The sequence below is a fragment of the Parus major genome, chromosome 1A, assembly GCF_001522545.3.
Source record: "Parus major isolate Abel chromosome 1A, Parus_major1.1, whole genome shotgun sequence".
Lineage (NCBI taxonomy): Eukaryota > Metazoa > Chordata > Aves > Passeriformes > Paridae > Parus > Parus major.
The window spans coordinates 8,321,056-8,335,690 of NC_031773.1; the positions used below are offsets into that span (position 1 = coordinate 8,321,056).

General features: G+C 34.4%; 1 protein-coding gene across 1 annotated transcript in view; it reads left to right on the forward strand.

Moving 5' to 3' along the window:
• SEMA3E (semaphorin 3E) overlaps positions 1-14,635 on the forward strand; it is a 128,857-nt gene that overhangs the window by 89,596 nt on the left and 24,626 nt on the right. The window contains exons 5-7 of the mRNA XM_015629456.3: positions 6,380-6,473; positions 12,458-12,577; positions 12,999-13,141. Of these exons, the coding sequence (XP_015484942.1) occupies positions 6,380-6,473; positions 12,458-12,577; positions 12,999-13,141 (357 nt within the window). The remainder of the gene's footprint in view (positions 1-6,379; positions 6,474-12,457; positions 12,578-12,998; positions 13,142-14,635) is intronic.

Here is a 14,635-nt window from a genome sequence, read left to right on the forward strand (position 1 = left end):
TTTTTTTTTTTTTGCTTTTGCCAGATTTTTTTCACATTCATTAATTCAGGAAAATATATTATTTCTGTCACTTTAGGCCAGATATTTTGACACAAGTCACAAATTGCTAATCCTTTTGCAAACTCAGACAGCAGTCTGACATAGCTCCAGATTTTAAACACATTTTCAGATTGGAACCCAATGTGTCTTAATCATTTAACTGTGGAATAAAATGCACAGACCTGAAAAATGCATCTGAATTTTTAGGGAGGATTTAATGTCTATAATATTTTATGTACATTCATCCCATAGGGCGATTGATCTTTTCAGTATGTCAGTGGATAGTAAAGAGGATTGAAAACAGATCCTCAGAAGAAATACTACCTCCCAAATAATCTTAATTATGTCAAATAGCAGAGACCTGACTATTGCAGACAGTTTTTAAGGACTCTATTCCTAATATTGTATTCCCATTTGGCTTGGAAAATAAAGTTGATTGAATGCTGAAAGTATAATTTTAAAAGTTGGTAATCCTCTGACAATGAGAAGAGATTTTTTGCCAGTGCTTAAATCTTTTGGAAAATTAATGTTTGGATTATTTAAAGAAGATATTACATGAAAACTTCTTTTCCTGTTGGAGCATCCTTGTCTTGCTCACCTACATACCTGCATGCCCATTTTATGGTGACTTAAATAGGGAAGTGTGTTGCAACAGGAACTTACTAGTATTATTGTAAGTATTTGGAGGATAGGTTCCTTTATATAAACTCAATTATATTCCACTGTGTTTAGATTTTTAATTTTTCAATGGATTTGTTGGCTTTGTAGCACTTAGACACCTAGCTAATATTTGGGACTATATTTTTCTAATATATATAATCTGGCTAATGCTGATGCAAATTTTTCTTAGCAATAGAATTTAGTCTGCTTAATTACAAAGGGCTAAATAATATGAGACACCTTTTTAGGCCTGACCCAGCAAGTTATTTTATGCTGCTATGCAAGAAAAATTATTTTCCTGTAGATTTCTTTTATCATGTGCCTTCTTGAAGAGGCAAGTGTACAGATTAAGGCAGGTCATGGAGTTGAATGTTCATTTTGGAGACTTATATTTGAATTATATTTTCTGCTGATTTACAGACATGTTCTGTGATTTTTCAGCTTTTTTTTTTTTTTTTTAAGGGGGGAAAGTCAAGGTTCATCCTTCCTAAAGGAAGCCTCTGCACAGTGTATTCAGCGTGTCTTTCTATGTTGAAATAAAAATGTAAGGATAAGTATAAAAGAAAGAGAAGTGAAAAATACTATTTTGAGAATATACAGAACAAAAGAATATTTGGGAAAAAAGTAAATTTATATGAGAATTTATACTAACACCATTATAGTGCCAAAGAGAATGGAAATCAAGATGAGGTTTGCAAAGCATTTCACTGGTGTAACTGGATTTTTTTTCTTATGTGAGTGATTGAATACTGGATGAACGCATAGAAATTTTTTGATCATGACAAAAAGTAAAGTACAGTGTAAACTCCCATTTTTGATAGTTTAAGACTTACTTGAATTTAAAAATAGTGCAACATATATGATACTAGCACCATATGGCTTTATTAAGAATTTTAAAACATTTTTCATAGCTTTGCACAAGCAATGCACCTCTATTTTATGCTTTCCCTTTCAATTCACTTTGCATATGAGCCCTCCATTTTCTAGTTCTCTTCAAAAAAGTATAAATTACACAACCCCTAGAAATGGAATGAAACCAACAGATTTTGCATGTAAAATCATTCTTCCTAAGCTGAAGAACCATGACATCATTAAAGCTGAGAAAGAATTTTCTCCAGTGCTTTAGAGCAGTAGTGAATAGTATGGGCAGTGTTTAAAAATATACTTACAGAAATCTGCACAGACTTTCCCCATTGTACTCCAAATATGATTTAATATCCGGCAAGATAGACAATATGGACTTGTTAGGAAAAAAAAAGGAAAAAACAAATCAAAACTTCCACACTCCAGAAAAAAACCCACCAAAGAATCTACCAACCACAAAACTGCACAGGCCTCCTTTAGAGCAGACCATGTCAGTACTGTTGCAACAAATGCTTACACAGTTAAGGGTGCAATTAAAGGTTATGAAATTATCTCAATCTCCTTTAAAAAATGCCATTATGATATGTTTTACTTTTTTTGTTACATGGAAAATAATAAAATTTAAAGTGAAATAACCAAAGCACTAGAAATTCTTACAGAAAATCAAATTATTTTTCTCTCATAAAAATAATATCCTAGGAAAACACAACTAAAACCTCTGTATTTTTAAGTCCCTGGTTTAGTGAAAAGATACAGCTATTGTATTAATCTTCAGAATAGGGTTAGCTACTTTGCTGAACAGGAATGGGAGTAAGCATACGTTTTAAATTAATCACATGCATAAGTGTTGTCTTGACCCAGAGCAAAGCAGCACTTGGCATTAGTGAAAGCAATTTTCTGCAACAAAAGTTAAATTCAGTCTTTAAATTTTAATGCCTCTGATTGACCTTTCCTTTTGCTATTGTTTTTAGCCTACATTATTTTTCATTGTCTAAAATTATCAATTCATATCAAGTTAATGGCAAAATTCTGGATGCTTTGAAAATATCTTCTATTTCTTTGAAAGAATGTTATTATTTTAATATTAGTTGAAAGTTTATTATGTTTCCTGAGTTACTGGTATCATAAATCAAACCCAGAAGCCCATTTCTTTTCCCAAGCTACATGTAGAGACAAGTAATTCTACTCCCAGCCCTCCATATGTGCTTTTCCAAAGTTTTTACCCTAACCACTGAAAAATGCCCATAAAATAAATTGTGATGTTGAATTGATGGGCTGTTTAATCTGTGAGGAAACTGTCTGTTTTACTCTGACATTTCTCAAGGGATTTCAATGTCAAAAAATGCAAGGAGGGTTAGAATTATGGAATTAGCCTTGAAAGCTGATTATTAATGTGTAACGCTTATTTTATTTAAACCTGCATCCCATGGAAGCTGACACATCTTACACCTGAACTTCAAATACTTGCCCCAGTGATAGGAATAACTTATTGCAACCATGGAATATTTGGCATGCTGTCCTAAAACCTGAAGGTGAAAATCTCTCTTGGAGGAGTCATTGCTTACATTTTCAGCAACTTTTCAGACAGTTACATGTGTCTGCAAGCATTTATGAGATACACATCCTGCTTTATATCAAAACTAGTGATCTCCTCTTAAAAATTCCACCAAATTGCACTGAAATCCAATTTTTTGTCTACCCCCAGTGTTAATACTAGATTATATATTTAAGATACAACCCTTATTCATAAATTCCAGACAATGAATGGATGCTATGCATATTGTTTAGCATTTTCATCCTGCAGCTGTTATACTTAGCTATTTATATTTGTTAAGTATTTGTTATATTTAGCTGTTTTAATCACTTTCATGTTATGAATGTTAAAGGAGATGGGTTTGTCTTTACCATTGATTTCATTCTGGTTCTCAGGGAAATGATTAAGTACATTAGTAGTTAACTACTTACATTCGATAACTGTATTTTTCATTGTGCTGGTACAATTTTGTGTACAATGATGAAAAGTTCTTCCACATCATCCAGAAGAGTTCCCCTACTGGCCACATCTCCCTGCTGTGAGTACCAGTGGCATCTTACCAGGGCAAGACCAAACTGTGAAGTGTGTTTTATGATGACCTGGTGGCACCATGTCTCCTCCAACATCAGAAAAACTTCCAGTTTCTATTCCCTAGGTAGGAGAGAGTGTGATCCACAAACCCTAAACCAGGAAGTATGAATAATACAACTTCTTCAAGTATGCTTTCAAAACAATATTATTCCCACACACGATCACTTCACCCGAGTATGGTTTTTTCTGTAATCAGTTTTAATTTATTACTAATCCCTTGTATGGACACATCCTTTTTTTTCCTTCTTATTGTTTGGAAAAGTAAACAGAAAGCATGAAGACCAGAATAATCTATCAATTTTTAACTCTTGGCTTGTCTCTCCATTTATTTCTAAATCTTTATTGAACCAATTAACCGACAAATAGTTTAGTTGAGATCCCAGAGGAGAAATTTCATGAGTAACTTTATTTGGAATACCCAACTAGAGAATATATAACTTCAGACAATTTTTAAAAATATTTCCTTTACATCAGATTTTATGCCATTATGACTCCCAAGCACTTTTTCATTACTTCAGAAAGATTTTCTTTTCCTTCTTGAGTTCACCTCAGTCTTTTTTTATCCACTCCAAATGTTACAGTATTTAGTTTTGAAAAATACATGGTATGTGATGTTTGAAAAGTATGGAGTGGGACTGGGATTTCCACACACAGGGAAATATTTCTTCACTGTTTGACTTTTACCCAACAGCAGAGGGGGAATAGTTACCACTGATGTGCATTTGTTGCTGATACAGCATAAAACAATATTCATCCACCATCAGTCTCTACCCAAGACAGTTATTTTCTGCTACATCAGCTTTAACAACCAGGCACGAATATACCAGGGTTAGGCCAACAAAGGAGCTTCTGGAGAGGTGAGATTATGAATGAACACTTTGTTGCTTCATGAGTTTTAGGTCCATTACCTAAAATTTGTATGTTTTTTTCCTTTTTTATTTTATTTTACAACTTTTTCACCACAAGTACGCATGAAACAGATGTCCTCTTTTTGCAGGACTGCATTCTGAGTTGTGTCCCATTTTTTATAGTTCCCTAACTACTGGGAATATTTCTTTTTGACCAGAAGTTGCAACAAAATGACATGTATGATTTAGACAGCTGAGAGTGGAAGACAGGTACATCAGCTTGTCTGATCTGGGGCTTTGAAGTCACAGGGCTTATGACAAATTCAAGATTAACTGTTTTAAATTAAATGCACATAAAGTTTCAATTATTTGTCAGTTAGTAACTAAGAGCTCTACAACTTTTAACCCTCCTTATATATTTTTATTTTTTTTTATTTTTATTCTTATTCTTATTCTTATTCTTAATTATTATTATTATTATTATTGTCTTTCCAGTTTTCCACATTCTACTTTTTTGGTGATAGTCTTTTTAGGCCGATTTTTTACACAAGAGGGCTTAACTGTCATGAAGCCACCTGAAGAGGATATTAATTTAGTTTCTGGGGCAATTGCACTTGCTTGAGAATTTTGTATGTTGTAGCTTTTTTCTGTGTTAGTATTAAGTTAGTCTAATAGATATGTGAAAAGTCCAGTCTAATAAAACCTGATTTTTATGACTAAAAAGTCCCTTGTATATTCTTCATAATGTGTTCTGTAATTGAGAGACAGGCAAGTACTTCTCAGATTCTGGGGGATTTGGTTTCCTTTTGCATGTAATTTTATGCCTCCCAAAATATTTGCCTCACGTATTAGGAACATGAACCTGAGATTCTGTTTAATGAACAAGGACATTACATTTATCCAATATATTGATATAATCTGCATTTCAGTGGACTTTTGAGTAAACCTTTACTCAGAACTCAAACTACTAAATTATCAAAATATTTGCTAGTCACACACTTGATGGCTGTGTGGCATATTTTTTTGTCAAGCTTTCATAGCTTTCTATTTGCCCTTTTATTCTCCCAAATCTCTGTGTTTTGTGGCATGCTGTTCTGTTAATATCCAAATTAAAAATATTGTGATCTCACTTGATATTTTAATCAGACATTAATGGGCTTTTCTGTGAAAGCTGAGACAAACGTACCACTGCAAGTGAAAATTTAAATTGTAAATTCTTTCTCAGTCTTTACAGCCTTATACAGACAAATTAAACCAAGTTGCCAATATTTTTTTATAATGATATTCTGTTAAATCCACTGAAGAAATCAAATCTGCTCTGAAAACCATAACTAGGGAGTCATTCCTAAACATACCTCTATGAAGAAGATATATAAACATCTCAAAGGTATGAAGAGAAGATAACACAGTCTAATATATTTAACAACTACTGGGAAAAAAAAAATTGTTTAAAGGGGGAAAACACATTCCATGGTGAGATATCTATTTAATGTTTAGATAATTTGGAGAAAAGATAGAAGAATCTTTCCTCCCTACTCCCTACTCCCACAGAAATGAAATAAGTGCAATTTTATTGTACTTATTTCACTGATTTTCACTTTTCACTTTATTGCTAACTGATTCTTTTTGGGCAGTGCACACAGAAAGGTGATTTGTAGAAACCCAGAGAATTTTTGCTAGTACATCAGTGAGCAACCCAAATTATGTTTTCTCCCTAATGAAGTCAATCCTCTACAAAGGCGTAACAAAGTTAAAGCTTGTCTCTAAGGTCTGTGTTTCCTTGCCTGTAGGGTTTATGGTGCTCTCTGTAATTCTGTAATTTCTTTTTTTTTTTTTTTTTAAGGATCATCTGTTTCAACTGGAATCACACAAATTTGAGAGAGGACGAGGCAGGTGCCCTTTTGACCCCAGTTCTTCCTTCACCTCCATCTTAATTGGTAATGATCTTTATGTCACAAGCTTCACAGTCCTGTCAATCTGTCATTCTGAGTCTCTTTTTCAGCACACCAAAGTGTTGTCAGCCTTCCATTGCAATCTTCCACATGTCAGACTTAATCCTCATGGTGCTGCCCACATTAATATTACATTCCAGGAAGCATTAACCACAGCAAGGGTGTCTCACTAAAGTGACATGCTGAATGACATGTGCCATACAATTATTGTTGTGTAATTATGGAAATAATAATTTCCTGCTTTCCTTAAAAGCAAAGAAGCATGACTGCCTTCGTCATTTACACCACTTTTGTTTTCATCTACTGAGATTAATCTGAGCAACAAACACCCTGTAAAAATGTCAGTTTAAATGTTTTTATATCAAGCTTTATTGATTGCATAAATTACCAGTTTTGAGATTGTTTTTTTCATTTCAATGCTGCTTTCTAACAAAATTATCACAAACTGGTGATTTGATGTTAGAAGAGTTGATTTTATACTCAAAAGATATAAAAATAGAATTCAGTTGAAGTCCTGCCATTCCAGGAAGCTGTGCTGAGCTAGTGCTCCTCTGTGCCTCGCTGGGAAGTGTATCCCTATAGGACTGGGATCTTTGAAGCTGTGATATAGCAAACCATATGGGCTTTCCTCAAAAATGTTTTCTTAAAACATTTTGTGAGATGAAGCAAAGACAGTCTTGGCACTATTGCCTAACTGTACATTGACAAAAAATAGCCTGGAACAGCAGGTAAATGGTAAAAGCTAGATGGAGTTACGGAGTAGCACAGTGATTTCTGGGTTTAGAAAACATAAACAAAAACAGAGTGTTCAAAAGAGATTTAGATTAAAAGAAAAAGCTAGAAAAAGAAGTTAAAGATTAAATAAATTTTCTATTTTTCAGGCATAGAAATAGGATTTTAGGGCCCTTCTGATACTTACATTTGTCTCTCCATCCTAAAATCAGACAACTAAATTCTCTGATTAACTTCAATAGCATGGCTCATCCATGGTGGTGATGAATTATTGGTCATGAGTGATGGTTGTATTTTTACATGTTAGTTTTATTTGTTTCCTTACATTAACAAATTAATTAAAGGAAGGATATTCAGCAGTAATGACAAATCTTTCACATTGCAGCAATTCATCAAAATTTTCTTCATTTTCATTAAAAAAAAGTTAATTAGAGCTCTAATTCTTAAGTTAGTGAGTTAAGAAGTCATAGGAAATCAGAAAAATATACTGTATTTTGCCTAACCCTCCGAAATCCATGAAGCACAGATTGCCATGCTTTTATTCCACCCTTATTTCTAAATTGTTTCTACAGTTTTTGACAGATTCCTGTCTCAGCTTAGCCTGGGAACAAAGACTCATGGAATTGCTGTAGGTCTGAAACCTCACGGTCTAATCTTGAAGTCCTTCTCAACCTTTCCTCAGATAGAACTTAGTAAATAAATCAACCTGATCATGTTCCTACTGTGTGATCAATGTGAATTTTATTTGCTTAAATGGAAGCCAGATTGTCCCACTGAGCTTTAAGAGTTTGCCTGAATTATGGGAGGTCCTATGGATCCTCATATTTTTATCTGAAGGGGAAAACAATTAAATAAGCCCTTCCCTGGTAAAGGCTGATTAGAGTCTTGGAGGTCCATTGACAAAGACTTATAAAATCAACCTGACAAAGCTAAAAAATTTATAGCAAGATTAACAGGAGAAAATAATATTTTTATCAGATCACTGATACAACAGAAAACAGACTTACACCCCTTCATCAAAACTAGAAAATTATTTATTATTTAGAGGCTGTTTTTCTAGCCATCCATTAGGAAACTCTATAATTTCAAGTTAACATGAAATGATATTTTAAAAGCATAAGAAAATTCTTCCAAGATTTTATTATTTTATTTATTATTTCATATTTTTAACTACTGGAGTTAAACACTTCCAACACATATGAAGAATTTCTTAAGGAGTTTGAATTTCCATTTATTCTATTTTATTCTACTAACTTCTACTACCCAGAGACATACAGTTCACAGAATAAAATGCTGCCTCTTAGATTCCAGGGTGTATGTCCTTTATCTCTGCAAGAAGCCAACTGAAAAGGTTGGAAAACCTAGATGCAGACACAGTGAATAATAATCTTTTAATTGACATTTGAAAATGAGACAGACTTCTAATGTCAAATGCACTGAGAAGGAAGAGATGCTCCCTCATTCAGACAAGCTCACAATGGACATTACCCCATGACAGGAGATGCAAACTACACCATGCACCCTCCAGGACTGCTCTTCCAGTCCTTCCTCCAATGCTTGGATGTTTAATTCTTCTTCATGCACTTCAATTTTCTTAGAAAGTGAAATCTGCTCCTGGTGTGAAGTCAGTCTGGCCTTGGAGGCTGCATCCCAGAGCTGTTGGCACTCTCGAATGCAGGTTCAAGTTTAATGCAAACACATTAGCAAAGCACACCCCAGCACCTTCTTCCTCCTAAGGAAAGAATTCAAAGCCTGCTCCCACCTCTTCACCTCACATTAACACAGCATCTATACCAGCATGGCCATTGACTAACAGTGACGATTAGGCTAACTAGAACACTTTACATATCTCTCATAAAGTTTTAAGAGCTTTTAAAATCTTGATCTTGAAAGATCATTTACACCATAACCAGTTAGGACCAAATTTAGCTGGATTAATTAAGGAAGAAAAATAATTCCTTGTTCTGCATCTCTTTATGTGTTTCAACACAAGAGATAACATACCCACTCCAAGAAAACAACAATTCGTGACTTGGCTTTAAAATGAAATGTCTGTGCTGTTGTAAGCATTATTATAGGTTATCTGACCCACTAGTGAAGTAGCTTCTGATGAATTCCTCAATATGTGAACAGTCAATTAATTTATTGCCAGCATCAGGAAACAGAATGGAAGTTGGATGGCAGACAGAATGAATCAAATGTTTATGTTTAGCTCAACAGTATATAAAACTTTTGGATTATTTTTTCCTGATGAACTCCCTCATCTGCTTTCAATAGCCGAAACTATTTTTGATACCAGATCTTGCACACAGATTAACTTAGACCACACTAGATGAGAAATTAGTTTATGTCCACATATTCTTACCTGCAATACATCAGAAGCAAGTGGTGAAAAACTTAAATTACATCTGAATAGGCTAATATCCAGGGAATCCATTCCAAAAGTATTTTCTGCTTTTACAGTTTTAAAAGTTAGGTATTTGTGTCTTTTCTTTTAGTCTATACAAAAATACATTTTTTCTCAAAACAAAAGACAGAATACTTGAGTGACAGACAGAAAATACAAATATACAGAGGTATTAGTTTACCAGTTAAACAGGAGGGGTATTTTGTTTAAAATTTGCTGTTTTCATGCTGCCAAAAGTATCATTTTCTAAAATGTGAATTAGTCTTCTGATTTAGTTGTCATGTGAGTAATAACTGACAGTCAAATAAATGCATGAAAGCTGCAGTTTATGTTCTACTCATTACATTCTAATGCTTTATTCATAAAATAAATTTACCATTTTACACAAAAGAGACTACCAATGAATAATAGCTTTTGTTTTTATTACCTTCCAGTTTGATGCAGGTGGATAAAACATGCCACCTTTAAGGTGGTAGGAGCCTATTTATAGAAATCTTTTGTTGAAGTAATTTAATTTAAACACTTCAATCTGTTTTGCTTTGGGGTTGGCACCTAGGAATCTTGAAGGACTTAGAAGAAAAACCTTGTATTTTACTTTGCTAATATTTTGCTTTGAATAAAAGGCAAAATAAAGGTATTTTTAAATAGTCATCATTGAATTTTGATGTATTTGTTAGCTTGAAAACATGCTAGCTAAAAGGTGAAAAAATGCTAGCTAAAAAGTATGTGTGTATCACTTGAGCTAAAACTGGTCTTTGAGGTCCATGGGAGTTTTTATTTGCTTAAATAACAAAAGAAGAAATATTTCATCTTTTTAGAACGTGATTAACCAGGATGTTAACCTGATTAATAAAAATTTACCAATTTAACGTGAAGCTGAGGTTAGACTGGAAGAAGGGACGAGTAGTGAAGGGGTCTGAAGTTACTCAGCTGATTTTCACTGGAAGGTAGAGATTATTGACAGTCACATTTTTCAGTACTGTCCCATTGTAGTTCTTAGGTGAAGTAACCTGTCTGCTCACACATGATACTTACATGTAGTTTAGTAACAGCTCAGTGTAAAAAATCAGAAATTAAATTCTGTATGTGTAAAATATCTTTCATGTAACAATATCCGTGCAGGACTGGAACTTTCATTTTCTCCTCTCAGGGTCTCACAGGTACAATCAGTCATAACTTCTTCAGTATACAGTAGAATGCCATTCCAGGAGGTTATTTATAATATTTTATGCCTATGTCAAACAGAAGGAATAGGCTTCATTTTCAAACTTCAGAACATCTGGACTCACAGATGCCAATTCTGATCATTGGCAATATGTAATGAATCATTTACCCTGCACTGATGCATTTTCCAAGATTCATTATAGTTCTGAAAAGATAAAATGTCCTGGTTTGCATTACACATCATCTAAACTAAAAAGAATACCAGCCAGTCTGATATATTTTTCCAGTAGGATTCCCAAAGGCAATATATAGCTAATGTAACTCATTAATTAGTGTTGTGAAGATCGTTTAAAACAAATAAAGTTATAAAGACACTGGCAAATTCTACAGTTTAGGCAGCTCTGTGTTGTTTAAAAAATAAAGTTGTCTATTAGTATTGGTCAACCTTCACTTCTACAGGTGCTATAATTTATACTGACTTTTTACTTCACTTGCCAATATTTTATGCTAAATCTTGAGCATGTATTTTCCAGGTCAATAACAATTCTCTATATGATGAAGGCAAAACTGTGCTCAGTTCTGGCTCAGCAGAGATGTTGGAACTAGCCCTAGCTGCCAAACTATTAACTTTTCAGAATAATCATTCACAATTATGCATATTCAGATGCACAATTCAATTTATATGTCACTTCTAAAAGAAACAAAATTCACACATTGAAAGAGACTTGCAAACAAAATTCTTGCTTTCTGCTATAATCTTTTATAAATGCCAGCAAACGTTATTTGGATGTATCAGTCATGTTTATTTTGATTAGGGTGTAGGAAGCTGTGTTACTGAAGCCTCCACTCAGATTAGCCTTCAACTGGAAATAATTTATTTCCCTCTCCTTGTGCAGTTGAAACGTCTTTTGTGTTATTTTCTAGTATAAGGATGCCACCTAGTGACAAGAGCTGCCTGTTTCTTAAATTAAATTGGGCCTAAAAAGTTTCTAATCCCAGTCTGCCAGGATATGAAATAAGTTATTGTTAATACTTAATCAGTTAAGAAGAATAGTGCCCATAAAAAAACTGAAAAATAGAATTATGGATGACATTTTACCAAGGTAAAACATACCCAATATCACAATTTTGGATGGATCAGAGATAGGCTTGATTTTTGAACATATTATGTGGTATCTATATACATACTGCTTTTTCAACAGTGTGTGTTATTCAGTGTATTATTTCTAAATTTTCTGATGCTTGCTTAATTTGTGAAAACCATCTAAATCCTTTGAAAATAAGACCAAATTTTTGTTCACTTAAATTTTTTAAGAACTAATCATCACCACTTCTGGAGGATGGATGAAATCTCAGGTTCTGTCCTTGTGCTGGTAAATGTTTCAATGCTTTGAAAACAAATTATTGCTGGACCAGAGAAGAATAGTTCCTTTTTTTGTGACTACTGAGTATGGAATCCCCTCAGCTAGCAAGTTATTCCCAAACTGTGGCTATTCCAGGTGAAGTGGAACAGTTCCAGCAGGCTGACTGGAAAACCCCTCAGCCTAATAATTAGCGTATACCATATTTATAAAGTGATTACTATTGTGTGCAATGAAAGTAATATGTAAAGTATTACCAAACTGTTTCATTTTAAGGATTTTTTTTTTTAATGTCTGGTCTGCAGGTGGTGAACTCTTTACTGGTCTCTACAGCGACTACTGGGGGAGAGATGCTGCTCTGTTTCGCTCCATGAACCGCGTGGCCCATCTTCGCACTGAGCCTGACAATGAGCGCCTGCTGAAAGGTGTGGGAGGGAGAAGAAGCTAGAACCAGAGATGTTTCAGATGACTGGACAATTTCTGGTTTGCATGGGGTCAGACAGAGATTGCTATGCAAATATTAGTGTCAGGTTTTAGCCTAGTTCAAATTAAAATATATAAAACAGAGAATGGAAAACTGTCTTTTGTAAAAATACAAAGGAATATTAATTTGTCAATTGGAGGTATACAAATACTTCAACATTAATCTATTCCATGTTTTATAGATAGCCACCAAATTTTTTTTTACTATTTCTGTCACCCAGTTGTCCTTAGTTAGCTCTCTGACCGACACAGCCCTTACCTCTAGTTTTATTATTTGGTTGCTATTTGGTTTTAAGGCTTGAAAAGATACGGCAATATTTTAATAACTGGACTCAATTCCTTTTTGTTTTTTTTTTTTTAAAGAACCAAAATTTGTTGGCTCATACATGATTCCTGATAATGAAGACCACGATGATAACAAAGTATATTTCTTCTTTACTGAAAAAGCTTTGGAAGCTGAGACAAGCACTCATGCCATATATACCAGAGTGGGACGTGTATGTGCGGTAAGATCCTTTCCCTGATTGTGCCGATAAGAAACTAGAACAAATGATCAATTGTCCAGGAAATTATTATCACAGGCAGACTTATCAGATTTTACCAGAAGGAGGAGAAAGATCATGAGGAAAGACTTTGCTTCCCTGTACTGATCTGTTCAATTTCCCATTTCTCACTCAGGCCATCCTCCTGGTGTTGATTCATCTCCTTTCGGCTCCCTGGTCCCACACACAGGAATAAGATCTCAAGCAGCTGCCTAAAATGCACTTTTAACATATGATCTCCCAGCTGCCAATATTTGTGCTCTCTAAACACTGGTGAATTTTGGGTGCTTTCCTCTTCTAATAACCAGCTACTGTAAAGCTGATGAGAGGAGCTCTCCCATTTTCCCACTGAAACTACATCAGCTTAATGAAAGGAAAGAAGGAGAAGGTTATTTCTTAACATCTGATTTTGTTTCCAAAAAAAGTTTGGATTCCCCCTCCTAACTGTTGGGGATACAGCTTAAAGGATAGTTTAGAGGATTTCTAAAACTATTCAGCAAAAAGCAAGATGCAATTATTTTCTGTCACCTCAACAAGTGGTATTTGTCATGTATGCTCACCAGCATACTGCCCCTTAAACTTTCTTAGCTACTCATGTATAACTTAAAAACATCTGACGTATGAAAAGTACCAAATTGCAGCCTCAGACATTAATGTTCACAAAGCCACTTGGATTTCTGGATTCCAACCTGCATCAAGATCCAGTCTGGAATTCTCTGGTTTATGTCCTGAATATATGCCTAGATAGATTATTTTAATAGTTCCCACTACTTTTCAATATATCCACCTGGAAGTCTTATCTCTAGCTGTGGGTTAAATCAAAATCCCACTGACCTTTCTCTTCTACTTCTCCAAAACTTATCTGGCCATTAACTTGACAGCTGTATGTCATAATTCAGATTTGATTTAGTGAACACAAAAAATAACTAGCTGGTGATTCAAAAGCTGGCTATTTTCCCCAGCTTTTACATTTTGACCTGATCTGTAACAGGTTTTGTAGCACAGAGGCATCTACTCTGCGTATTTCTACTTTTCTGAGAAAAAAGAGATCTCTGTTTGTGAGAGGAGTTTTGCAAGCCTATTTCAGAGCCTTCAACAGCCACTTATACAGGTGTTGAATGCAAGGGCACAGATTGAGGATGCTACCTGATGCAAGTAGTACTAAATCTTCCCTTTTCTTGAAAGTCCCAACTGTTGCAAGTGCAAGAAAATGTGAGATGGCCATAGTGAGGCAGGTGTTATTTAAAGTTGTTGAAATTGTTAGAAAACCGTGTAAATAATTTTCTCAGACTTGCCCCAGCTGCACCAGGTCTATCAATAGATTCAGGGCTTCAATATCCAGATACATTCAACTAACCTTGCACTGAGCTCTCAAAGCAAAGCTAAACTTCACTAATGCACTCAGTATATCTGGTTTGCAAAAATGAGCAATAAAAAAACTTTACAACAGCTGTATAG